At 39.6% G+C, this 26,745-nt stretch overlaps 3 protein-coding genes across 26 annotated transcripts in view; 1 reads left to right on the top strand and 2 right to left on the bottom strand.

Annotated features, from left to right (window-relative positions):
* vav2 (vav 2 guanine nucleotide exchange factor) overlaps nucleotides 1–10,090 on the bottom strand; it is a 225,641-nt gene extending 215,551 nt beyond the window's left edge. For 8 of the 9 annotated variants that reach the window (XM_079363647.1, XM_079363653.1, XM_079363648.1 and 5 more), the window contains exon 1: nucleotides 8,768–10,089. In XM_079363647.1, the coding sequence (XP_079219773.1) occupies nucleotides 8,768–8,971 (204 nt within the window). In that variant the 5' untranslated portion in view covers nucleotides 8,972–10,089. Of the gene's footprint in view, nucleotides 1–8,767 lie in introns of all 9 variants that reach the window. The other variant, XM_079363650.1, reaches the window with a different exon arrangement.
* The window catches only part of LOC306836534 (uncharacterized protein), a 159,519-nt gene extending 139,232 nt beyond the window's left edge, over nucleotides 1–20,287 (top strand). The window contains exons 1-12 of one of the 11 annotated variants that reach the window (XM_079363686.1): nucleotides 16,198–16,342; nucleotides 16,862–16,936; nucleotides 17,115–17,174; nucleotides 17,345–17,435; nucleotides 17,630–17,718; nucleotides 17,818–17,945; nucleotides 18,033–18,084; nucleotides 18,287–18,384; nucleotides 18,539–18,824; nucleotides 19,424–19,470; nucleotides 19,551–19,699; nucleotides 20,073–20,287. In XM_079363686.1, the coding sequence (XP_079219812.1) occupies nucleotides 16,293–16,342; nucleotides 16,862–16,936; nucleotides 17,115–17,174; nucleotides 17,345–17,435; nucleotides 17,630–17,718; nucleotides 17,818–17,945; nucleotides 18,033–18,084; nucleotides 18,287–18,384; nucleotides 18,539–18,720 (825 nt within the window). In that variant the 5' untranslated portion in view covers nucleotides 16,198–16,292 and the 3' untranslated portion in view covers nucleotides 18,721–18,824; nucleotides 19,424–19,470; nucleotides 19,551–19,699; nucleotides 20,073–20,287. Of the gene's footprint in view, nucleotides 1–16,197; nucleotides 16,347–16,368; nucleotides 16,432–16,861; nucleotides 16,937–17,089; nucleotides 17,175–17,344; nucleotides 17,436–17,629; nucleotides 17,719–17,817; nucleotides 17,946–18,032; nucleotides 18,085–18,286; nucleotides 18,385–18,538; nucleotides 18,825–19,423; nucleotides 19,471–19,550; nucleotides 20,033–20,072 lie in introns of those variants that run through there. The other 10 variants (XM_079363687.1, XM_079363683.1, XM_079363691.1 and 7 more) reach the window with 10 other exon arrangements.
* A 193-nt stretch (nucleotides 20,288–20,480) lies between these two features.
* Nucleotides 20,481–25,543, bottom strand: LOC306836530 (cyclin-dependent kinase 2 homolog). Of its 6 annotated transcripts, XM_079363677.1 has the most exons (15): nucleotides 25,443–25,543; nucleotides 25,142–25,193; nucleotides 24,895–24,957; nucleotides 24,691–24,726; nucleotides 24,468–24,577; nucleotides 24,119–24,351; nucleotides 23,927–23,962; nucleotides 23,715–23,780; nucleotides 23,554–23,597; nucleotides 23,423–23,450; nucleotides 23,198–23,338; nucleotides 22,782–22,974; nucleotides 22,501–22,633; nucleotides 22,055–22,162; nucleotides 20,481–21,165 (listed from the first exon to the last, which is right to left on the bottom strand). In XM_079363677.1, the coding sequence occupies exons 6-15, from the start codon at nucleotides 24,189–24,191 to the stop codon at nucleotides 20,728–20,730; spliced, it is 1,260 nt and encodes a 419-aa protein (XP_079219803.1). In that variant the 5' UTR covers nucleotides 24,192–24,351; nucleotides 24,468–24,577; nucleotides 24,691–24,726; nucleotides 24,895–24,957; nucleotides 25,142–25,193; nucleotides 25,443–25,543; the 3' UTR covers nucleotides 20,481–20,727. The 6 variants fall into 6 exon arrangements, with proteins under 6 accessions (XP_079219803.1, XP_079219798.1, XP_079219799.1 ...); XM_079363672.1 differs by having other exon boundaries at nucleotides 23,198–23,450; nucleotides 25,443–25,541; XM_079363673.1 differs by having other exon boundaries at nucleotides 23,198–23,450; nucleotides 25,142–25,190; nucleotides 25,443–25,541.
* Between the last annotated feature and the right edge of the window lie 1,202 nt (nucleotides 25,544–26,745).

The following is a 26,745-nucleotide window of genomic DNA, read 5'->3' as shown; positions in this document are numbered from 1 at the left end:
CAGCGCCCCTAAGTAAGGAGTATTCAGTTACAGAAAACAAAACAAAGAACTGAACAAATCCTTAAGAATACTTAGAATTATCCACAAGGGTTGTCTTTTTTTTTCTTCTAACTCCAATAAGATTGCAGTTACGATCCAACAATATTGATACCAGTCGCTATACCACATCAACACAAATATAACTCCACACCTAATATTGACTCATTTCTTCTCTTTAACTACCTATGAAGAAATTTAAAATTTCTGCATCCATTCTAGCACCCTTACTGTGCTGTATACACGGACAAGAAAGGAATCAGCTGCAGTGATGAGAATCATGTGTTAACTTCTACCTAGTTTAATATTAAAACAAAACCTGCTTGAGTGGTAAAACACACACAAGGAACTTAAAGTGCAAAGTGCAGAACATAATTAATTTGCATGCATTTTGTTCTAATCAGATTTCCTTGTCTCTTTGTAACAGATAATAGGATGTTATAAAATAACAAGGAACGAGGAAGAGAAAAAGAAAAAGGTTTGTTCAATGATATATTGAACTCTTGGTCTTTGGTCTAGTCCACAAATTCCTTATCAGGAAGTGCAATCTTCCGTTTCATGTTATTTTCTCTTCCTGCACACCAGACAGTGTTTTAGTCTTTGGAACATTTCATGCATTGCTGCAAACATTCAAATTGTTTCTTCCATAGTCTGATTGAAAAAGCCATAATGGAGTCACATCAATACAATGTCATCATGTACTTGTGCTTCTTTAAAACTATATTGTAAAAGGTGACTGGAAAAAAGAGATCCAAATGTCACACTTGAGTATGAGCAGAAGGTTATTCTCTGGATTTAGAGGTAAATGTAGGATTGTTCATGAAGCCTTTTGAGAGGATGTGGGTTTAAAGTGAAACTTAAAGAGGGAATTTTGATACTCCTAGAAAGTGTCTCAGTACAAAAGAGGTTCTTTCATCAAATCTTTCCATATTCTAAGTGTCCTACAACTGCTACACGGCTAACGCAAGCACAACTCAGGTTTTAAGCATACAAAACCAACATTCAGCTTGATAAAGCATGACTGAAAGCTCATCAAGCTGTACAGTCATCAACAGAAACAGGAAATGCTTCAGATGAAGCTTCAAAGGAAAGGACACACTTGTTTTTAAAGATACGGATTCCCTGGATTCCTTGCATCTTCAGTTGGATGGAACAATAGAGAAAAGTTTTGAGTGGGGACATTTCGGAAGCTGTGAAGGAAATTCCTGTGTAACCTCAGAAAAGATTTGTTTCAAGATGAATTCGCATTCCGCTTAAGAGATATTCTAATAACCTCAGGAGAAGCAGCTGACAGGAAGAGTCTCTCTGTCTTTCTTCTGTTTATGAGTAGATATGTATTTTAAGACAAAGAGGATTAAGATCAACACTGTCCTTCAGCTTGATAAAGTTCAAGCTCCTTCCTGCTGCCAGGCATCTGCCTGATGGAGGTGACCTTGAACAGGACACTGAATCCCTCCCAGCTCTGGAAATACTGCTTTATGCAACCTCAATATGAAAAGAGGTACACACCCATCAAGGAGATCATTGATTAGTGCCATGTCCTCTGATGTATCCCCTGGAATCATTTGTGTTGACAGGATTTTTTTTTTTTGAATCAGTTTCAATAGGTTATAACGATAGGGGGGGAAAAGAAAAAAAAAAAACAAGAGTTTTTTTTTTATTGCCAATAACAAACGAAAGAGTGTTGCTATCAGAGACACTGACAACAGTAAGCAAAGTCATCGAACAAAAAGCAACAATCAGGTGGTTTTAAACCACTGCAAGTACGTTTTTGCGACTGACCAGGTAACTGAGGGACACTTATTTCAGACCAGTTAAGGTACCAGAAGTAGTATTCTAATATCTACCTGAATCTCGGATAGTTCAATTTTAACAAGCCAGAATCAAAAGGAGTGAGATTCATTCATTTATTGTATTTGTTAAAACTGGTCTTTCACTTGGGATAAATTCCATTTGAAGGTGCATAACTGACCCTGAGTTGCTGTTAAACACATATTGCCTGCCAGTGACAGACAGGTTGAGACCAAGGCTTCTTCCATTCCCTCAAGAAATGACACACTGTTTATAGACCAGTGAGGGAAATGTCAACACGCATGTGGAGAATACCTACAATGCTACAGCTAAAAAGAACTTTGTGACCTTAAGAAAAGGATAAGCCCACAAACACGGTAAAACACTCTGGCCCAGACCAATTCCCTTCTTGTCAATCCCATTAGCTCCCAGGAGCACTATCCCAGCTGTGCAACCCAGGACGTGTCGCTAACGAGGTCCATTAGGGGTATTACCTGCATCCGGTGGGTGCTGGGGTCAAGGGGTCAACAGAAGACCAAACGCTGAGATTAAATTACCCCTGAGGGAAGCAGGCTGGGTGGTTGTCTACAGTAGTCACTAAACCCCCTTCATACACTAGTCCTGAGCAGAGATTTTAGACTTATGGGTGGGCATTTACTATGTCCTTTTCACTCACTATGATCTTATTTCCAACCCCACAGAGTTCTGTAAAACGTCTTTAAGACTGAGCTCAGTTTTTTCAGAAGGAGGCGGTCTTTGGTCATTAAACAAATCAAGGCTTAGGTTTGATATACTTAAGAGTCTTGAGTTGTCTTTAATTGATGAATATTATAATATCATGAAGTACTTTGTAAAATCCAATATAGAAAAAAATGGTACTCATATTTTCACTAGAAACAATTAAAAATGAAACAGAAGGAACAGCAAAACAAAATGAAACATTAACAATGTGGCATTCAACACGTCGCCTGACTCAATTACCCCGTTTTGTTTTTTCAGAAATCAAGCTAAACTCACTGCAGTCTACTTACATGGCATCGAGCAACAGATAAAGTTCCCAAATACCTCCCTGAGGAAATTGTGAAGCTAAAAAGCTTTAGAATTGAACATAAAAAAAAAAGAGTATTCACAGTGGCCTTAGATCGTCATTTGGTGGTAAGAAAAGCAGCTCCAGAGAAAAGCTAATGATGCTTTGTTGATTTACTGCTGATGGGCAACTGCTCGCTTACACATTAGAAAACATGAATGGCACAAAGTCAAACTGAAGTTGTTATGGCTAATGTCATCTCTAAATCAGTGCCTCAACCATTTACTTTTATTGTTCCAGCTTTTTTATGAGGTTTCATGTAGCTTGAAGTAAACAGATGGAAACCCAACTGAGTGTGGATTTTAATGTATTGATGTGCTAAATTATATTGCCTTACCCCAGTTTTGAGTTAAAAAAAAAGCTGGAACAGGTTTTCTGTCATTTGACCCCAGCACAAACACTATCCTTCCTTCAAATGGTAAATTGTCCAGAATGGGAGCTAGTTACCGCCTGGATAGCAGAACTAAAAACGATAATGAAATTCCTATCAGCTCCAGGTGTTTTCCAGCAGCAGCTAATATTTCTGATGTCAACTGAACAAACAGGAAGACGCTCAATTACTGGGAGTGGAAGCAGCCCACTCTGTGTGAGATCTGGAGCCCTGTGGAGCAATGAGAAGATCCAGGAGAGCCGGGGGTTTAGCCGGCAGCGATTCAGTCAGAGCACAGGTACTTCAACACACTCCGAAACACACCCAATACAAGCAAGTGCACACACTGACATAAACAATGAAACAAAGGCACTGTAGTGCACACACATATACACACACACACACACTTCCGCTCGAGTCATCCCAAAGGCATTCAGAACTACCTCACTAACAGGGGAAAAAACAGCAAAAAAAAGCCTTGCAGAACACACAAAAGGCTTCAGAGATGACTGCTCAGTCTTGTCTTTCAGATGCAGCCCGAGGCACATATATACCCTGATCACGAAGTACTGTAGAGAGGAAGGCCTTGCAATTAAAAAAAAAAATACATTGAAGGATTTATTTTATACACTTAAATAAAGGTCATTTCTACAGATTATTGTAAGAGGTACTTCATCTTCACTCATGCTTGCAATATGGCAGATATGTCACAAGAGAAACAGTATTTTCACAATTACTGTAGAATTTTGGTTTTACAGGTTAATGGCATGCTTCTTTTTTTTCTTTTTTTCTTTTTTTTTGGGGGGGGGGGGGGGGGGGGTCCAGCTCGCCTCTCAACTCAGCTTTATTTAGCACCTTTCATCCATAAAACATAAAGCCCAAAGTGCTTCACAAAAGGAAAGACGGAACAGAATTGGACCACAAAGAATATCAAAGCCGCTCAACATGTACATTGGCTGACAACTGGTTGGAGTGTACAGGATTTTGTTTCTCTTTATCCCTAAATCACATTTCCAATAATTTGATAACACATCCTTTTTTACTCATGCGCACATGACAATTTCCAGGACATTTCAGGGAAAAACTGGCCCAACAGTTTTCCAGACTTGCATTTACACAGGGGCACTTCAAAGCGGGGTACTTGTCCTGATGGACAGGAGGGGGGAGGAGGATGAGGTAGAAATGGTGGCTGGAGCAAAAGCGCCCAATGCTTTGATGCCTTTAGGTGTGTGAAGATGGCGTCAGTCGCTCAGCAGTCATGTGATGTGCATGTCATCCCACCTGCACCTTGCAGTGATTTTTCCAGAATATTTCATGGCTTGCAAGGAAGAAGTCCCGTAAAAGTCGGTGCTAGACAGGTGAAGTCACACGAGCAGCTCATCACAACATTTCAGAGCTTCTGTGGATGTGACAACACCACACAATGTTACCTACCCAACAGGTATCAGTGCAGATACAGACACATTTGGTTTCATGTTGGACGTATAGTTTCTGTTCTCTACTTTATGAGTTACTCCGTAAGTATGACAATAAACTGTGAAACTTCCATACTGTGAACTGGAAGTGGATGCATGAATGAACGTTTCCCTTTTTAGCCACTTGAATGCACAGTCTGCTGAATCGATTCTGCCTCCGCCTTCCTCTTCTTCTTTTTTTTATGTCATTATTATCATACACACGTCAACAAGTTCCAGTCAAACAGAAAGTCCAGTAAATCAGCGTTCAGCTTTGCTTCGAAAAAAGGTGCACATAAGACAAGTGAAACATCATGAAATTAATGAAAACATCACATAGATTCTCAGGATTTGAGAATCCTGTCGATCGACTCATTGAAAAATTAAGTTAGTATTTTAGAGGATCAAATAGCCGAATTCACATGGGGGACATAAACAACAAAAAAGACAATTTTTGAGTGCAGTTTTTTTTCCTAATCCAGTCCTTGTTAGGCTGCAACACTCAACAGTATCAATGAAACACCATGAATTAAACAATATCTGCTTGAGGTTTTCTGCCTGTCAGAAAGGAAGTGTGTCCTCGTCACTGCTGCCAAATGCTTGCTGATGTTGGATGGGTGTTGAATCTTTGTGTGAAGCACATTCAGTTTATGTCCGTGTTAAATTTGCAACAACAAAAAAAGCTCACTAAATCAACATGTGGTCTAACAAACACGGATTCAGTGACTGGCAATGAGAAATGTAAATGGACACTTTCATCAAAAATGCCTTACAGCAACTATACAGACTGACCTCAGTTTTGCTCCAATAACTTCCCTTGGTGCTCCACAGAAAGCAGTAAAACACAATGAAAATGCACTTGAGCACAAACTGGGACCAATGCCAGAGTTAAAGCATCACCGTGATTACAGGCTGTTAACAGCAGCAACTGAATAGAGTTAACGTGTCAGTCATAGAAGAAGTGGATTCATGATGACTGAACATTTTTCTTGCAGATAAAAAAAAAAAAAAAAAAAAAAAACACCTAATTGTGGTGTTTCAGACCACACAGTTTCAACTTGCTTTAACACCATCTGCCAGAGTCTAACACATTCAAGGCGCCTACAAGCACTTAAAAAGGGAGAATAAACTCAATTTTGGAAACTATCAATCATTATGCAAGGGAGGAGCAATCAGGGGGGTTAAAGAGAAATTTAGTCCTGGGGTAAATGATGTAATTGTTCGGCTTCGTCTCGTCTTCATTTGGCTGAGCCGTGGACTCTGTGTGTTCTCAGTGTTGGAGCACACGCGCTCTGACCTTTTCCTTATCATAAATCACATACGACTGTGCTGCTGCCAGGATTTTGTTTAACCCAATTTGTCAACGAGGACACCACTTCCACCCTCAGTGCAGATCCACACAGTTGGGACTGGGAGCGTTGGGATTAGTGGGCGGATCAAAGCATGCCATCCAGTGCTCGCTCTCTCTCTCTCTCTCTTGCTTTCTAGCCCTGTAATCATGAAAGTCAGAGGGTTCTTGAGCTGATAAGTCAGGGCTACTGGTGGTTACTAGGCAAAAAGAGAGAGAGAGAGAGAGAGAGAGGGTGAGAGAGAGGGTGAGAGGGAGACCAGAAGCAAGCGCAGCCGCTGACATTTACTTTTGATGCTTAATCTGTCTTTTTCTTGTTTCTCCCTTTTTTTGTAGTAGAACATTTTGCAAGAAATTAATGCCAACACAATAGCTATACATTGGCTCTGTACACGAATGAAACACAGGGAATGCTCACATTTCAGAGTCAAGAACCTCAGGATGATATCAACTTTTTGTCATGGTTAACAGATTTTATTTAATGCCTTGTTCACAGGTCAGGAATGAGAGGCAAACATAACTGTCTTTATAAAGGTTAACACTGCCAAGCTTAACATCAACATGTCAGACATAGTGAAAATCATGTTTAGATTAACAGAAGCACAAACATGGTTTACGGAGATGTCATCATGTGGCTTTGTGCTTTCAAATGATCTCAGTAGAATTATTCAGGTTGGTCAATATTGCCTGGATGCCATTCAAAGTAATCAAACAAACCCTGCTTTAAATCTGTATTCTGATACTTCCTCAGGGTTCATCTATCATTACAACCTCTACTGATTCAATTTCTCTTCCTTGTCCGACTTCTGAATTCATAATGCTTTGAAACTTTCAGGACTTATTTACAAGAAAGAGGCAATCAACCACGCTGACTGAAAGCCAGACACAGTCAGACTCGCACACACACACACACACACACACACACACACTCACACATTATTGTGACAGAAACAGGTCACGGAAGGTGTGCCAAAAACATCAGACAAATGCACTGTCAGAGGGCAATCGCTCTGGTGTGATGGCTGTTTCAGCCTCTGAGGGGCATAACGCTGAGGACATCCGGACACAACCAGCATTTCCACAACATGGATCTATACAAAGTAGCAATCAACGGCCATACAGCAATAAAGACTCAGTGGTATTTAAGGCTGGACTTCAATGTGAGCAAAAGTCAATAACAGCCGATGCCACAGTGCACTTTTACTCCAACACTGTGGTCAATTCAAGCTTCCTGTGGTACTCTACACTTCATGATATTGGCTTTGGAAACATGAATGGGCTGATGTGGAGTGTGAGCTTTATGTAACTTGAGTGCACAAACCTCTAATTATACCACCACGTAGGCTTATGTTTCCTCTGAGTGAAGCCACTTACCAACACTTACTTCTCTCAAGAGTTTACCCAAAGAAAAGGGACGTCACTAAACTACTGTCATATATAATGTGGATTAAAAAAAAGGAAATCATCATCAGCACTGTGCTCCAACTAAAGCTTGACCGATATTTCAGTTGGTTGATATTATTGGATGATATCGGCCCAGCGCCATAATATCGGTATCAGCATACTTCTGCTGACAAAAACTTATTTACATGACATTTATTTATTTATTATTTGTGTGGATTCAGAAATGGGGTCATCAAATATTCCAGTTTTTCCAGCTGAGCTCTTCCAGCTCTACAAAAAGTGGTGGAATATTTAAAACAGGGTTTAAGATCGGGCAACATGTTATCTGTTCGACAAAAAGGGTATATCCATTCCATTTTTGCACAGAACTGCAGCTTATTGGTTGATGCTGGAGTTCCTGAAACCAACAAATGGGCTGAATTTCAATGACTTTTGTATGTGTTGTCATACTGAACTGCCACACCCGCCTGCCTCTCCGAAAAGGTCAACAAAAGAAAAAAGAAAACTGCTCCGAATAACTCAACCTGGGATCTGTTTGTGGTTCACTTTCCCTATTATTCCAAAGCCCATGATTATTTTTGATCCTATCCTCTCGGGGCTTGACTGACTGGATAATACTCAATTAACATCCTTTAATCCAAAGCAAATGTGTTGACACTGTAGCTGTCATGGCAGAGCAACTACATATTTATCCCACTGACACATTTCATATTGCTCCAACAAAGGCTGCGTTGCAAAATGTGCAGAAGTGCATAAAGATGGTATGTGTCCAACAGTACTCAAAAAGTCATCAAAAGAACACATGGGTCTAGAGATATGATTAGCTCAAGGCCTACAGCAGAAGAAACCCCTGACTTATTGGGCTGGTACTTTGTTTCATCACCTGTGCAAACCTGCTTGACCCTGCACTCTCCCACTGTCAGCACCATGAACATCTGTTCAGCTCCTGTATTCTCACAGATATCGACACACAGGTTCTAAAATGAGCTGAGGCCAAGAAGTGGGCTTGTTGAGGCAGGAGGGTTTGTGTTTATCATCTGCAGACCAACTGGGGGAAATCCAAGAATGAAATGCTGTAATCATTCAGCTTTCCAAACAATCAAAGCAAAGCATAAAATATGTGGTGGGGCTTCCCTGACAGTTTTAAAAGAGTAATAAAAAAACAAAAACAAAGCGAGCCGCTTGTGCAATTGTAAACAAAGTAAAAAGACAAAACCTGAAGGTGTAACTCAAACATCATCTGCTGGTTTGCGGTTCACATCTTAAGCAAGACTCACCTGTGACATCTGGGGTCTGAAGTTGATCTCCTTCAGGTCGACTGACCCTGGCGAGAGGTTGTGCAACATCTGGCACAAGAGCACGCCGTCTCTTAGAGCCTGTGCCAAGTCGAAGACGGCCGCTGAGGGCCACACGACCCGGTGGTTCGGGGGCAAGACCTTACAGTCTATCAACCACCGCCCGCATTGTCTCCACTCCTCCATGCCTGCTCCGGAGACTCTCCTCTCAAAGTAACTGAGTCCGAGATGTGGTTCACACCAGGTTTAAACCGGAGGTTCACGGCGCACAAGCAGACGATACGCACAGTTCCCCACCTGGTGTATTAATCATTCACTATCAGCGCAATAATAGGTGATTTCCCTTCTGTATTTTAGTGGTAGTTAGTCACTGCACTATATCCCCATCCCGGGCGCATGTCAGCTCTGCTGTCTCCACAGCATGGAAATGATGAAAGCTTGAAAGAGACTAAAATAACAACACGGTTTCAATAAATCCAGCTCAGCAGACGGAGGCGATGTAACCACAAAACAGAGACGTGCTACGGGAATTTTCTCCTCTTCATTCTTAAAAAGTTTTCTTTGCATGTCCAGAGCAAAGCGCGTAAATGAAAGGTTAAAACGCTAGGTAATGTAACGACTGTGTACAGCGGTTTGTCATGTGTCGACTTCACTAGTGTCTCACATTTCAGGCTACTACACAATGTGGAAAAAACAGCGTTTCAACTCAGTTTATTTGATGAACCAAAGCCCAGAAACCCATTCCACATTTGCATGTAACGTTCCTTCAGAGGTTAAACGTCCAAAACAAGAACTTTCCGTAATTTCCAGGGCGAAAAAAGAAAGAAAAAAGGTAAAACACAGAGCAGTCTTTCCCAAGCGCACAGGATCACCCTCGTTTCACGATAACACAGTCCAAACAACGCGCTCCAGCAGCGGAAACATGTCCAAGGAAAAACAAAAACAGTGTTTACACTTATCCGGTTAACGTTACTTTGTTTGGCGCCTTTACGCACGCCCAAAATATCCTTACGCGTGTACACAGCTCTGCTTTTCAGTGATTTCTGCCTCCCTTCCGCTCGTGTCCTCTCTCTCCGCGACTCCCTCTCCTCGTTTCCCGTTCGGAATGAGATGTTTAGCGGTCCTAACTCCCGACCCCGAGTCTCACAAGCCTGGGGAGAAGGCGTCCAGGCTTCTCGTGTGCTGCTCACCCAGTACCTTTAACGAGCTCGCACGTGCTCAATGTATCCTGCAAAGGTGAGAGTTAAACAGCGTTTCCTCACTTTGTTGAAGTAGATCCATACTCCAAGAATGGGAGTTTCAGGGAATATTTTTGAAGTGGGCGCTGTGGATGCGCCCTCTGACGGATGAAGCGCATACTGCACAAGGAACTAAAACAAGGGTACTAAAGGTGCAATTCATAATAATAATAATAATAATAATAAAAACAAACACACACATTATACTTTGCTGCAGTGCGATTCCTTAATGGAATGGGAAGTTCCGCTGCTTATTCCTGGAAAGGCTTTCAATATAACAAATATACAAAGAGCTAAACTGTGTGTTCAATTTGGTTGACAATTATGAGAAGTTTGAAGACTAACCAGCATGCATATATATACACATACATGACTATACTACTACATACATCATATATTTATATATAATGTTGTTGATCTTGCTTTGTTGTTGTTGTTTTGGGGTTTTTTTACAACATGCACTACAAACTGGGGTTATTCAATTTTAAAATGGGAAGTGTATTCTAATGGACAATATAAAGTCTGATGATGGGTATAAGGATCCCACTTTGGAGCTTGATCCGTTTTCACTTCTTTAACCATGGAATCCCTCACTAAGATTATGGAGCTAATTTAAAAGAGTTCCCCGGCCAAGAGAGGCAGCCGCAGAGTTAACAAGACACAGACATAAAACACAGAGCAGATACAAACACAGACCAACATATCCTGAGTCACAGAGCAGAAGCTTTTAGTCAAACATGAAGCATCTTCCTCTAATGCAATTTAATCCACTTCTAAAAAGATTTAAAAAAATAAAAATAAAAAAAAAAGAGAGAGAGACCAGCGTCCCCAGACCAAAATCATCCTGCAGGAGATTCCTAGTCACATGAGCAGCGTATACCCAAAACTGCTTTTTCCCATTTCAAGATGCACTTTGAGGACAGATAACAGGTAGCAGAAAGTTGCATCACTGAGTTGCAGAGCGAAGACGATAGCTTTAAGCATCTTTCATGTAAATATAATTACACAAGTCTGAGTGAAGCAGGTGAAGATCAGCCTTGTGAATAAGGATATGCTGGTCTATCATTATTCTAAACTTAAAGGTACATTTGCTTATACTACTTAATTTTGTTTACCTTTTATATAAAAACTCCCATCATTACATACAGAGTACCCCATACATTTTGAACCTTATCACACACTCCTTAGATACTCTCTCTCAGAACAAATAAAGAAAAGGACAATCAAAAGTCAACCAGTAAGAGAGATAAGCTTAAATTGTTTAAAATGGTAGATGGTATTCAACTGGTATTTATGAAGAAGAGAGGACCCACATCTGTTACCTCATGTAAAAGAAGAAAAAAAAACAGCGTCTTTAAGTGTCTTGGCTGAGTTAAAGAAGTCAAAGACAAGAAGAGAACAGGCACTAAAATCATGTTTAAAGAACACAGCAGTAAGTTTGTCCTATTTTTTTTTTCATTACAGACTATTACGAGGGTAGAATCATTGAATTCAAGGACAGTCATTGCTCTGATTTAAACAGGACGAACCGTGAAGCTTTTCTTCAAAATAATATGTTGAACTTTAATTCTACTCAACTTTAATTCCACAGTGAAACATCTATTCCACAGTAGAATAGATGTTTCTGGTGGGCTCCCTTTTGCAGATAAGTGTCAAGGACTAAAAAAAAAAAAAAAAAAAAGTAAAAAAAAGATAACAAAATGGAATTGGCTTATCATTACTTGTCTGATGTTACAACATTGGAGATAACACACGTGTAAGCTCTATGACAGATTTTTTTTTCTCTTGATGTATTTCAGCATGTTACAGTATTTAAAGGACAGGTGTAACAAAATGGCTCGAAGTGCTCTGCTTTTCATCTTGTGCACACTGACTCACTTTAACATTGCCATGTTTTACTGGAGCCCTTCAACAGAATGGATTTATTGTGGATGATATATTTAACATCTGTACTTTTTGTGTCTCCGTTTAGCTGAAATGTCTGAACAAAACAATCACACACTGCTGATAAAGGTTGATTAAATTTTACAAATGAAAACTGAACCACTGACCCTTATAACCCCATCAAACCTCACTGCACGGTGTGACAGCATGCATTGAGCTGCTAATATCTATATTTTTAATATTAACAATGAAACTGATGACTGAGCAGTTAGGTGTTTCCAAAAGAGACAGACCTATCACCTACTTGTTTTGGTTAATTCTTAGACCTCAGAAAAAGGAGGTAGTTATACGCACATCACGTAGTCGCAGAGCAGTGCAAAGTCAGCAGACTTAGAACGAAGATTGTCATGGTCGAAGTCAGACTTCACCTTAGGTTGACATATTAAAACAGACACAACTCAAGAACCCAGACTGAAACACAAGCTTCAAGTTTTACTTGGCCAAGAGAAGAGCAGATGAGGAGATCTTTCTTTGCTCTCGGTCAGACTCTCTCCAACAAACTTCCTCTGGAGCACAGCTTTTGTTGTAGAGCATTGTACAAGAAATAGGCGTACACATCAGCAGCAAATGATTAATTGTATCTACGTGTAAGTACATCTTGTGGGTGTGTCTGTGTGCGTGTCTGTGTGTGTCCAACCACTTGTGGCGTCTCTTAGTTCTTAAAAGACAAGTCTTCCTGGGACACAATGTACCAATGCGCGGTAAGATGAAGTTACACAGCAACATAAAGAGGACATGCTCACAGTGGGAAATTACTGAGACCTGTGTATGAGTGAGTGCTAGTAAGTGAAGAATACATGAAATGACAATTATATACATATTAGCTCCAACAAGATAGGCCCACACACATGCTCAAATGCCACAGAACGTTTTAATTGATCACAACGTTTTGACTATAGAGGTCTTCTTCTTCTTATAACCTGAAGAAGACCTCTGGTCCAAACATTGTGGCAGGTGTGCAACCGATCTTTTTCCTAATTCTGAAATCTCATCAGCATTATTTTCAGGCAGCGCAGGCGACTGTCAGCAAAACAGCTCTGATAAAATGATTGTATGATACATGCGGCACCAAATGGGAGGCAGACCAGGTACATAAAAAAAACAGCTTGCAGAAAAACAAATAGGCCTTAAGGTTATCAGGTAGCTGGGATGAAAAAATCTAAATAAATAATCCTTCTGTGTCATTTTTGATTGTTTCGTAAACTAGTAAATGTTGGCTAACAAAATGTTAAAGGTTTGTATCCTTTTTATTTTAATGTTGTGCATTCAAATGAAGATGTGTTTTTGGTTTATCTTACTTTAACTGAAAACTATAAAGGGATTTTCTTTTGGTGGTTTATTTGTTTGCTGCTCTGGGTCAAAACAATCCTTACACTCTCCATACACTCTACAACTTGTACCAAAACCAATAAAGCATTTTTCTCAATTTTTTTAATTTTGTACATTTTAAAGACTTTTTTCTGTTCTTTAATTTGGACCTTTTACCATTAAAAATGTCTCCCATCTAATATATTCCCTACTGTCTTTCCTTGTTCATAAATCAATCAAAATTGGCCAATTAAGGCTATTAATATCAATGTGCCACCTGTTTCTTGTTAAACCTTATTTGTCACGTCTAATTACATTCTTGTCTCAGTCATAAGGTTCCCTTCCCACCTTCACATTTCCACAGGGATCTATCACATTTGGCTCATTTATCTCCTGGCATAACAGGCAGCACGGGGAAGCCTGATGTACTGGGCTTCTTCTTTTTTTTTTAAATCTAAAAAACTATCATTTTGAGAGTGAAATGCTGGATGCATGAGAACCGTGTATTGGTGGTTGTACTGAAACTACCAGTACATGGTCTCAGGAGTTAAGCAGCCACTTTCAGTTCTTTAAACTGCACATGAATATTCAGTCTAAGCTTTTTGAACGCTTCAGCTTTCATTGCAGCTGGCCAGTTGTAAAGGCCTTGCACCTTAATGTGTTACTCCACTGGATGTCAATTAAACATATTGGTACAATAATTTGGTATACATTTTGATGTGGCAGAACGACAATAATTGTAATCACCTTTTGTTCCTTCTGCCATTTAACACTTTACAGGGAGGAGCTGTTGGAGGTGTTATATGTTGTGGAAGGATAAACCACAAAAGAGGAGTTATTCTTTGACATTAGGCATATAGATTCACCTCCCCATAATTTGAGGCAGCTGGTTCCTTTAAGAAGCATCTCACTGCAGAGTATGGACTTTGTCATTGAGCTACACTGGTATTCTGTTTGTTGCCAGCTTCAACTCACAAATTCTACAAAATTTCACTGACTTGATCCATGTTGTCTGCAGCTACCTACAGCTAACTAATGGCTTGTCAGACTTTTAAGTGTTGTATTCATGGTAAGACAACATCGCTTTTGGTTGCAGAGATTGCAGGGAAATAGAAATACCATGACCCCTATATAAAGAACATGCAAGCAAATTTCAAGTTGAAAGTCAAGCCTCTCAAAGAAGACTTTAGTATGCAACTCTGGATTGTGCATTTTGTTTTAAACCAGTCGAAATGGTACCCATTGTCTGGGCTCTAGATTGATCCTGGAATCACCCAGAGATCAGCTTCAAAGGGTGCTGTTTCACGTCAGGATAAGGTCCCACACACCTTATCCTGACATGAAAGAGAGAGATTTAGATTTATACATGCAGTATATGAGGTTCAAGAACGTCTGATCAAAACCTTCATGAAACATGTTTGATAGTGAGTGCAAGTTTTAATGCACTTGCCTCTGTTAAACTTATGCTTAGGCAGACTCATTTGAATTCATGGATTTGTCTGGCATTGTGACATGCAAGACTGGTTACAAATCCTCCTTGAACCCGATCAACCCCATGAATGGATCTGAAGCCTCTATCAATCTGTTGAAAGAGTTGTGAAACTATGTGCAACCTTCCACAGCCAAAGAGCAGTTAACAACATCAATGATGAATACAATAGACGAGATGTTCATTGTGACAAACTGACAATTTATCCTGATATCATGCTTTTGATGTAGCATTTGTTTAAGATACCTGATTCTAACTTGTAATGGTTAAAAAAAATCCTGTATGTGACAAAGCTCTGCATTGTTGGCCATATAAAAAGCAAATGGCTGGGTGAATGGCTATTGATAGTCTTTTGCACAATGCATTCTGTGATGTTCAAATGGTCTTTGAGATTGACTCATGGCGCCATGAGCTCACTTAACCTTTAAAGACCTTTTGAATCTCCCATCAGCCTAAAATATGGCTTATAAATCTTTGAGCAGGCGCTTTGCTAAGGCAGGATTGAGCTGCCATGCCATGCCTCTCTTCACATTTTCAAGGAACGGCTCTTCACCCTGGAAAGTTTTTGAACAATTTGTAGTGTTTCACTGCAAAGAATGTGGCTTTCCTTTAAAATACATGATTTGGTGTCCAACTGAATAACTGTTGTTAAGCATGATTACTCTGAAAATCCGAAGAGGACAAGTAACTGAGCGTAACAATTCAACTAAATGCTTCTGGAATACTTGCTACACTGCTTTGCCAATTAAAATGCAACAGAGAGCATGAAACAAAAACAGACAGTACACTGCATGCATCTGTAACCTTCATGTCAGGGGCGTGTCTAGACGTTTTGGACTGGGATGGCCCAACTGGGGCGCTGACTTTTGCAGGGGCGTACGGCATACATTTTAGGACATCCTCAGGTCTCAGACGAAGGTGTCAGACCTCAGACGAAAAAGCATCAGTTCTCAGGAAAACCTCCGTCGGGTGTCAGACCTCAGACTAAACGGCCTCAGATGAAACTGTCTCAGACTAAACGGCGTCAGACCTCAGACGAAACGGCCTCAGACGAAAAAGCCTCAGACGAAACGGCCTCAGACGAAAAAGCCTCAGACGAAAAAGCCTCAGACGAAACGGCCTCAGACGAAAAAGCCTCAGACGAAACGGCCTCAGACGAAAAAGCCTCAGACGAAAAAGCCTCAGACGAAACGGCCTCAGACGAAAAAGCCTCAGACGAAACGGCCTCAGACTGAACGGCCTCAGACGAAAAAGCCTCAGACGAAACGGCCTCAGACGAAAAAGCCTCAGACGAAACGGCCTCAGACGAAAAAGCCTCAGACGAAAAAGCCTCAGACGAAACGGCCTCAGACGAAAAAGCCTCAGACGAAAAAGCCTCAGACATATTTATTTTATTTATTTTTAAATTCGAGGGGGGGGGGGGGGGGGGGTGACTAAACGGCCTCAGATATAATTATTTTATTTATTTATATATTTTTAAATTGGGGGGGAAGCGGAGCGTTGCCGGGGAACATGAAACGTCATCAAGATGCGACCACAACAACCCTGGCGCGTCTATGGGCGCGGAATGAAAATACAGTAAGTAAGTTTTAGTTAACGTTCGCCGTTCTGTTTCTTTTGCTTATGCCATTGTTATATATATTGATTTATTGACTTATGGTTAAAAGGTAGGAAGAGAGCTAGCGTTATATTATATTTTTTAAATTGTAAAATTAGGCCGATACTATTGTGTCTTGCTAATCGTAGCTAGCTTCAGTAGTAGCAATTGCTACAAATGTACATAGCATACGTTTGTAGCAGACACATATTTTAGCTCCCTTAAATGATTATGGGAGGCTTTAAATGATTAACGCTGTGAGGCTATTAAAGCACTTAAAACAGTGAAGTGATTAGGTCGTGTATTGTAGTAAATCAAATTCTCACATTTTGTTTGATATTTAAAATGAACCAAGTGTAAATACTGACCATTAGTCCTAAAATTATAGCTCGTTAAATTTCAAATGACGTATTGTATAGAAAGCTGTCAGTTGTGGATTTCTACTAATTGCCTAACGCTATTATTTTGCAATAACATTTTTGTTGTTTACTTTTTTTCAGACATTGGTGCAAGATGTCAACTGACAGCAAGAGTGAAAGGAGTATCCACAATCATCAATATACTTATGAGGCTATGTATGTATGAGTTTTAGCTGAATAAAGTTACTACCTCTTAAGTAGAATGTTCACACCCAGAAATTTCCATAATTCCACTGGCTAGCTATTTTGCATCAGTACAGGTGTTAGAATATCATTCAACCTATGGTTGTCACACTTAACGTTTTGTAGAGGATATGATAATATTGTTATTCAGAAATGGCTTGAAACAGAAGGAAATACGCTCTGTATTGGCTTCATCTGGACATGAAATCAGGTAGGCCTGCATTTTGAGAAATGTGTTGCTGTATCAGATACCATTGACATGACACATCTCTGATATGCACATTGTCTTATAATTACAAAAGTCTTTTCCTTGTGGACAAGACACAATGCATGTGCTTTTATAAGGAAAGCATGTATTGTGGTTGTTTTGTGACCTAACAGTGAGAGACACATGAGAAGGATTTTGAAAGTTCTGGGATTGAGGCGGAGAGACCCCCAGCGACCTCTCACTGAAATCCGCAAAGCTGTGGAGGTAAGCCTTAATAAAACAAGTATCGTCAATAAGGCTAAGATATTAATATGTTTTTCTGGAACCTTTGTTGCAGGATTTTTGCCGATATATTGAATACATGTAATGAAATGTTAGTTGCTCAGGTTGTATTTGCAGTGTTTTTCCTTATGATAATTCAAATGGTTTAATATGTTGTGCAATGTGTTGATTTACAGAGTGAGATGAGACAGTGGTCACCTGAACAAGGCATCAGGGCAATGCTGAAACGGGTTCGGGATATCAGAGGAGTGCAGCCTTGCTACAGGTTGGTCTCTATACTTTGCTCTTAATGTTATGAGGTAGAAGCTCATTTCAATTAATTTGTAGGTCATTTTAATTAATTTGTAATCTCCTGTTAATATAGAAATGATGTTGCTGAAATAATGAGGGATCTGGATGCAAGTGGTCTTCAAAAAAGAGCTCCTGGCAAGAAGAAAATTCACCGGAGGAATTACTTCTGCCATGGCCCAAATGACACCTGGCACATTGATGGTACATATCTTATCTTTTAAATTTAAGTGATCAACTTCTAAGATGGTAAGTTTATACTCATTCAGAAACATACATTGTTCCATACAGGTAATGACAAACTGAAGTTCTTTGGCATGTGGATACATCTAGGTATTGATGGGTATGTTGCATTTTCTTTGCAGTCTGTAAATTCATTGATAATTTAATGTTCCATGAAGATTAGGTGTTGATGTAGATTTTGTCACATATGGCCATGTAGACTTTCAGTAAAAGTCTTGCTATGATTACACGTGCCATAACGGTAATTCAGTCCTATTATAGTAATGTGAATATGTGCACCTTTTCTGTTGTTGTCCACTCAGTTTTTCTAGGAAACTTCTTTGGTTGAAGCTAGGCACTTCCAACCGCAAGCAAAGATTTGTTGCAAGATACTTCTACGATGCTGTTCAGGAGCAGGGTGGTATGCACTGTATTGTTTTTAATTGGTTGGAATTCCTAGAAAACAGTTACCAAGCGAAAGATTTAAGTTTTGGTAACAATAGAATGTCCTTGATATGGTTTCAAATACCAAACAGTTATGGCACAAACAAAAGATTTTCTTTTTGTATGCTCAGGCTGTCCCAAATTGATTCGAGGTGACAGAGGAAAGGAGAACCTTGTTGTTGGTCAAATGCAGATGGCATTTCACATGCGTGAGCAGGGGAACCAGGCACAGCAGTGCTTCAGAATGGGGACATCAGTGCACAACCAGGAAAGTTTTTACATTTATACACAAATATTTTTAGACCGGCACTGATGGCATTCAAAATAATAGTGTAATTTTTCATTGTTTAGAGAGCCGAATGGTTCAACAGCATTTTAAAGAGGGCATGGATCAAGAAATGGCTGATAACATTTGAGGTATAAAAGCAAATGATTTAACAATACAGACGTAATAAAAAAAGTACGCTCCTAAAGTTTAATGTTTTTTTGCTTGACATTTACACCAGCTTGATGTAAAATGAACATCCAACACCAACTGACAATTTAGATGTTTGACTTTCTTTTGTTTTTGGACCATATCTTGGATTAGATAGTTTTCTAAATGTAATGTGTTGCTAGTCAAGGCTGATTGAATCTGTCCCCAAGAAACACATATAAACTGTAGAGTATAAGATCAAAAAAGTCCTCGTCAAGCAGGAGCATTTGCTTTATTCTATTGCCTTCTGAAGTGATCCTAACTGTTGTGTATGCGTATTTAAGGAAAAGCATGAGGATGTTTTGACTTAATATAAAAGAAAATAAATGCTGCATACCCTGATTTTCTAGTTACTTTGCTACATGACTTTATTTTTATTTAAAAAAACCCACTCATCTTTGGGAATTAAAATCTTGTAGTTTTTGGGCATTTCCTCACTCTTATTGTAATCATAGACTTGATTGACATAAATTTAGAATTTGGTTCACTGATGTAATGCTAAAACATACAACTTCTGTCTTTTTCAAAATCACATGCTTAGGCCATGATGGAGTCTGGCATCCTTGAGCTTGACAACCCTGTACACATGTAAGTCAATAATGATCAGATTAATTGCATGTCACTAACAGATTTAATGTTAACATTGAGTTCCATTTCTTTCTCCAAAGCAACTGCTTGCAGTACACACACCTTCCACTCCTTCAGAAAGATTTGAAAACTGAGCAGATAACATGGAACATCCATGACATCCGCAAACAACGCTATGCTGCAGGTCCATTTGGGAAGCCAGATGTTCTCTACACGTCCCCACCTCCTGGTATGTTACTTGCAAGTTGCAACAAAAGTTGATAATCTTTATTTAACTTAATTCTAACGTAACAAAACACACGTCATTTGCCAATGTAATCACACCATTGCATCAGACTGACAGATTATAGGAACAAATTCTGAAATTTGTAAATATTTGTTTATGTTTTAGTGTTGGCTACCTATCTTTTTAATTTCATATTACTAAATCTGTAAACCTACTTAAAACATTTCATATTTAAATTAACATGCAGGAAAGACATTGAAGCTTCAGCTTAAAGCATTGTAGGTCATGGTGAACTGATTTATATGCATGCTCTGAAACAGCTTTGCAATTATTGATGTACTTGTCATTCTAATGGAAAATGTTCCCCCAATTGCAGGTTTTGCTGACATGCTGTGCCCAGTCGACACAGACCTCCTCGACTACGCTAAAGAACTTGTCAGTGAGAAAGATGAACCATTAATGGTGGCAAACCAGGAGTTCCGAGACATGTGCCATGCCATTTTGGAAAGCAGTCATTTTCCAAACACAGCAGATGGTTGTCTTGCTGCATACCTCATGATAGTCCAAGAATTCACCACTGCCATGAACAAGAATACAATTCCTACACCCTGTACATTTGCAGAGGCAAATGAGATATACGAAGTTCTCATCAGACAGAGGATGGGAGGGGAGTGAGCAAGTGACATCTTTAAAACACCTCACCAGTCTTCCTTTGGCTAAGACAAGCGACAGGGCTATCAGCTGGAGTATATTAAATACCTTTTGAGAAATAAAATGATACAAATAACTGGCAATGTTTTTATTTGAACATTTTCACAGTATTGGAAGTTTAGTGTTCAGAAAAAGTGAAACTTTCTTGTTAAACAATGTTTTCCATGTTTCAAAGGTCCTAACCTACATTTTGATTTCTTGATAATTTTCAACTGTAAGAAAAGAATTTCAGTGCTTCATAAACAGCAGACTACAACATACAGCAAAACATATTAGCACAGTGGTAAAAATGTACTGTTGAACCCCAACTTATTGCTTGATTACCAGCTGTAGCCATATCGGCTTGCAAGATCAACTCCTGACTTGAGGAACTGTACAACATCAGATGCGGCAGGCCTCGATGCGGGGTCATAGCTTACCAACCCACTAAGAAAACTGTACCTCTCACTGAGATGTGCTAGGGCATGTGGTGGGGTTTTGGCAGCCATTAGTGCAACCAGCTCTCGTTGTTTCTTGACCTTCCACGGAACAGACCCAGTGAGGAGCTCCAGGTATGTAGCTCCCATGGACCACATGTCTGTCTGCAAGGAGGCCTCTTCAAAGTGTAGAATGCATTCGGGAGCCATGTAAAGATAAGTACCACCAGTTGGCCCTACAGCCTGTGCAGTGAACCTACTGCCTTGACGAACCATCACAGTGTCTCTAATGTTTGCCAGGCCCCAGTCTGTCAGGATTGCCTTCTTAGATGGGTAGTGAACCTGTAAGGTATTGAAATACAAATCTTTTAAGGTCAGGTTGTCCAAAATCTCACAGATTGTATAACTGGTCAAAACCACGTGGCTGCAACAGACATAATACCTATATAATTCCCATACTAATTACAGTCCTATCACCCATAGTGTCCAATGTTTATGGTATTCAGGTAGGATGCACTTTTAACTTTTTTTTTATTGATGTGCAGTGAATCTCAGGAAACAGATGCAAGGCAACCTTGGCAGAGGGATGAAGCTCACAACTTAGCACCACACCCACAATATGGGTTAATTTGTCTTTACAATTTTTTTTCAGTTGCTTGATAGATTTCTCAGATCAGAATTTAAAATCTCAAAACTTATTATTCAACCTCCACATGTAGTCATTGGTGCACATCATAAAACAAATTTCTAATTGTTTTGGACAAATCCTTTGGGACATTCATGCAAATTATGTATAGTCGTCCACTCTTTCCTACATTTAAGTGATCATGCCATGTCGATCAAAATGTGTTACAGTATTGAAAATGTGACATGTTCAACCATTCTGCATGTACTGATTCATGCAATGAACGAATGATTAGATGTTTCAGGGGGCAAGACAATCAAAAATAACCTATGTAAAACATGTTTATCTACAGTACATAACATACGCTCTGGATAATGTAGGAAATTGTATAAGTGTACATAATCCTTTGCATGAATATGCCAAAGCATTTGCATCTGCAGTACTGTATCTGTTTAACTTGTTGAAAAAGCAGAGAAATTGCTTTTCTGATGTGCATAAGTGACTTGATGACGTGGAGGTTGAACAAATAGTTGAGAATTTCAGTTGTGATCTGGGAAAATTAACAAAATCAGGGAGAAAAACTGTAATTCAAGACAAGTAGCTTACCATGACATTTGCTGGCTTTAAGTCTTGGTGAATGATTCTTTGTGCATGGATATACTCAACAGCCATTGAAAGGTCCAATGATATGAAACTGGCATCATGTCCTTCGAGCTAACAAGACAAAAGGTAAAATATATGTAAACTAAAGAAATAGTGAAAATGTTGCTCAAATTAAACATTATGGGGTCAAGTGTGCAGAAATCGTAACTATGTCCTGCATCTCTTCCGAAATAAATGTACACGTATTGACAAGAACGTCAACTTCCAAATTACCCATAGGTGGAAGTGCAATAAAAAAAAGGCACAGATACAGCTCTAGCAAATAAAATGCCTTTATGGCAAACATCCTGTGCTTCTGTGGCAGCAGACAAAGTAAGTAAGCCCCCCCCCCCCCCCACAGACACACCTAAACATTGTTCATGCAGACATAAGAGAAAGAGTAATGGCACCTTTACAAAGCAGTTGTCTGTATGAAGCACTGCTTCCAGGGTGGCTCCGTGAATGTATTCGGTCGCCAACAAAAAGCAGGTCTCACTGCGGGCTGCTGCCATGAGTCTGACAATGTTGGGATGAGACAGTCTCCTGATAAAATACAAGACAAAGAACACAATGTAGTGTCACATTGTTTTACAACATTGATAAATACAATGATAAATGTATCATTATAAAACTTTCGCAAACACAGCACTATCAAATAAAAAAACAATATAAATCACATGTAAGTTCTTACAAGGACACGTTTATTTCATGTTGGATGTCGTCGTCCTCACATCCTGCAGAGCCAAATACTATCCTTTTAACAGCTGCCGGAGTACCATGGAAAGAACCTTGATATACCTTGCCAAATGTTCCTTCACCAAGTAGGTTTTCTTCATCGTATTTAATTAAAGCCTTGTCCACATATGGAACACGTGGAAGATACACTTGGGGATAAAAACACACATTATCAAACAGCTGCCACTTGGTGCTCCAATCACTCCTGTCATGTTTGTAGAACAGTCATATCTAAACCATGCAAGGCTATCTCCAGGAGCTGTAGTCAGTTTCTACCCCTGAAATATGACAACTTCTATTCTTTCTTTGGTTTAACTCAACCTCTGCTTAAAAATATGTCTAATGATAAATCTAACAAAAAACATTACTTACATGATGGTAAAATGGGAGTCATGCTGGACGATTCAGGGAGAAACATATTTGCAGAACCTACAAATAGCTCTTCATCTCCCTCCACTGCTCTCCTTTCCCCTATAGGTGCACATGGTGACAGCCCTTGGCTTACAGCTCTGCCTATAATTGCAGATGACCCTGAATTTACATCCACCTGTGACCTGCACTGGCTTTCCTTTCTCGCTCTCCCTGTCTCCAGTTCACCTGAGCTGGATGTCTTAGGATGGATATCCTATGAACACATTTGGAGAAAATATCTATACTGCATGTTTTCCACTGTGTACTAACTAATGTCCGTGACACAAATAAGACCATAATGAAGATCAAGGCTTTACCTGATCTGCAAGACTCCTACCCACATCAGTTTCAGGGAATTCATCTGCAAAATAAGACATGTATTAGACTAAAATTGTAACCATGCAATAGTGCACACATACTACACAACCATATACCGGTTCAATATGTAATTTCAAGATACACTAAAAAAAGTCCATACATTCAGTATCGGCAGACATACAGATGCCACTTTCATCATCGCCCACATCAGTTTTAAGGAGTTCATCTGCAAAATTAGACACATTACACAAAAAAATATAAACATACATTAGCAAACACATAGTGCACAAGCTTATATAGGTTGGAAATGTAATCACAAGACAAAATTTAAAAAATCTTTCATTTAGCATTGGCAGATATACAAGTACACACCTGAGGCGGAACTTAGATCACCTGAAACCATGACATCTGCAAAAAAACAATATTTCTTACAAAATTAACAAATTGGACATTAAAGATAAAAGCAATACTTATTACACTATTGCCTATTAATTACCACATTCTCTTCGTCCAACATAAACTGTCCTTTTCCATGGAGTCGAAAGGTCTGAAACAGTCTTATACTCTTTGTGAAAGTCCTCCTTACTCCACCTGGACCCATCAGAATGGCAAAGGGTGAACTCACTCCCCTCAACATCCCCTGGCCAGAAACTGTTTTTGCCTATGTTGACCAAGTCATCATAGGTTTCATGGCCTTGTAGAAGGACGCGAGGTGGAGTTTCATCCAAAATCAGTTTCTGGTACCGTCCATACTTTCTGAGAGTTCTAGGCTTCCACTCCATTGGAGCCAGTCTTATCTAACATCAAGGGAAAAAAATAAAATAAAATGTAATCATAATAAAAGAAGGTCTTTACAAAGATATGTATACAACACATTCATACAATCTGTGTCTGTGGCTTAGTATTCACACACCTTCACTAATGATTTTCCACAGCCCAAATCTTTATCATTGAGTGGAAATTGTTTTTTCTTTACTTGGGGCTTTAGTAGCTTTTTGGCTTTGCCAAATGCCTCTGCTGCACCTGTAAAGTAGTTATACATTTAGACTGACAATTGTGTCAAGCCAAGCGATCTAAACTATTTCTTAGTAACAGTACTAGCTCTTACAACTGTGTACAATTTTATTTTTCCTTACTTAAAAATGCATTGGCCCTTCTTGAGTTGGTGTCATCTGCAATATGAGAAGGGCAGTGTTATGAAACAACTGCATTAATTCCACAACTGCCACAGGCTTCTGTACAGTGAACTTCATATACAAATGTGATGTCCTCATATTGTACGTTCAATCAGCCTGTAATTTTTTACAAGTTGTGCAACAACTATCAATAGTCAAGCCTACCTGTTTTGTCAGCTGCCAGGAGCTTTTTGACTTTGGCATCAAAGCCTTTTTTGGTAAGCTCACCTACAAATTAAATTTGAAGTGGAGGGAGTGACAATAATGCAGTAGTCAGTCACCAAATCTTGAATCAAATTCACCTTTTATATTTTAACAACAAAAAGTACACATACATACAGCGTTGTGTGGCAGTTAAAGTCAGCATGAATGTGCTACCATTACCGTTAAACCACAATGAAACAGTCGTTACCGTTTTCAAGTTCTTTTTGAAGATCCTCATAGGCTTTCACTTTGTCCATCTGCTGAAATATATATGGATCAATTACTGACCAATTTAGCAAAACATTAGCCATTGCTACTAACGTTAATGTACTGAAGCTAGCTACGATTAGCAAGACACAATAGTATCGGCCTAATTTTACAATTTAAAAAAATATAATATAACGCTAGCTCTCTTCCTACCTTTTAACCATAAGTCAATAAATCAATATATATAACAATGGCATAAGCAAAAGAAACAGAACGGCGAACGTTAACTAAAACTTACTTACTGTATTTTCATTCCGCGCCCATAGACGCGCCAGGGTTGTTGTGGTCGCATCTTGATGACGTTTCATGTTCCCCGGCAACGCTCCGCTTCCCCCCAATTTAAAAATATATAAATAAATAAAATAATTATATCTGAGGCCGTTTAGTCACCCCCCCCCCCCCCCCCCCCCCCTCGAATTTAAAAATAAATAACATAAATATGTCTGAGGCTTTTTCGTCTGAGGCTTTTTCGTCTGAGGCCGTTTCGTCTGAGGCTTTTTCGTCTGAGGCTTTTTCGTCTGAGGCCGTTTCGTCTGAGGCCTTTTCGTCTGAGGCCGTTTCGTCTGAGGCTTTTTCGTCTGAGGCCGTTCAGTCTGAGGCCGTTTCGTCTGAGGCTTTTTCGTCTGAGGCCGTTTCGTCTGAGGCTTTTTCGTCTGAGGCTTTTTCGTCTGAGGCCGTTTCGTCTGAGGCTTTTTCGTCTGAGGCCGTTTCGTCTGAGGCTTTTTCGTCTGAGGCCGTTCAGTCTGAGGCCGTTTCGTCTGAGGCTTTTTCGTCTGAGGCTTTTTCGTCTGAGGCCGTTTCGTCTGAGGTCTGACGCCGTTTAGTCTGAGACAGTTTCATCTGAGGCCGTTTAGTCTGAGGTCTGACACCCGACGGAGGTTTTCCTGAGAACTGATGCTTTTTCGTCTGAGGTCTGACACCTTCGTCTGAGACCTGAGGATGTCCTAAAATGTATGCCGTAGGGGCGGCCTCAAGTTTGTGTTCACACATGAATGAAGAGCTATAATTTAGTCTGTCTGTCTGCACTAATCACATACTTTATCACAGATTTATCATTTAGAGATAGGACAGTGGATAGAGTCAGAAATCAGAGAGAGAGAGAGAGAGTGAGGAGTGACATGCAGGACAGGAGCCAAAGGTCGGAATCTAACCCGGACTAGTCTCTGTACATCTAAGCTACCAATGCCCCTAAAATCACATTGACTTTGAGTAACACAAGATAATGGAAACATCTGCATCTTCTAAGCTTAATTCTTCAAGGACTCAACATCATATATACATCTAGAATCACAATTTAAAGCATGTTAAATATGGCAAACAAACATCAGTACACTGAAAACTATAAGCTGCCTGTTGCATCAAATCCTGAACAGTGGATTTCAACATAAATGATAGGTAAATAGCCAAGAAAAGTCCAGGATTTTTGGGGTGGTACCTGGGGTAACAAAAAGACTTCAAGTCCCATGCCACCAATCTTGCCATGCCCCTGCTTAATGCAAAAGAAAACCATCAGTGATGACCTTAACGTTATAGAAGCAGAGTTGC

This window comes from Symphodus melops (assembly GCF_947650265.1).
Source record: "Symphodus melops genome assembly, chromosome: 16".
NCBI lineage: Eukaryota > Metazoa > Chordata > Actinopteri > Labriformes > Labridae > Symphodus > Symphodus melops.
This window is presented reverse-complemented; position numbering and strand designations above follow the sequence as displayed.

Bases quoted from the DNA above. Each gene is read 5' to 3' on its own strand.
- LOC306836530 (XM_079363672.1), bottom strand. From the start codon at position 24,191: ATGTTGAGGGGAGTGAGTTCACCCTTTGCCATTCTGATGGGTCCAGGT. The intron at 22,975-23,197 runs GTAAGTAATGTT...TTTATCCCCAAG, and splicing joins GACTCCCATTTTACCATCAT to TGTATCTTCCACGTGTTCCA. The intron at 21,166-22,054 runs GTAAGCTACTTG...AATACCTTACAG, and splicing joins TAAAGCCAGCAAATGTCATG to GTTCACTACCCATCTAAGAA.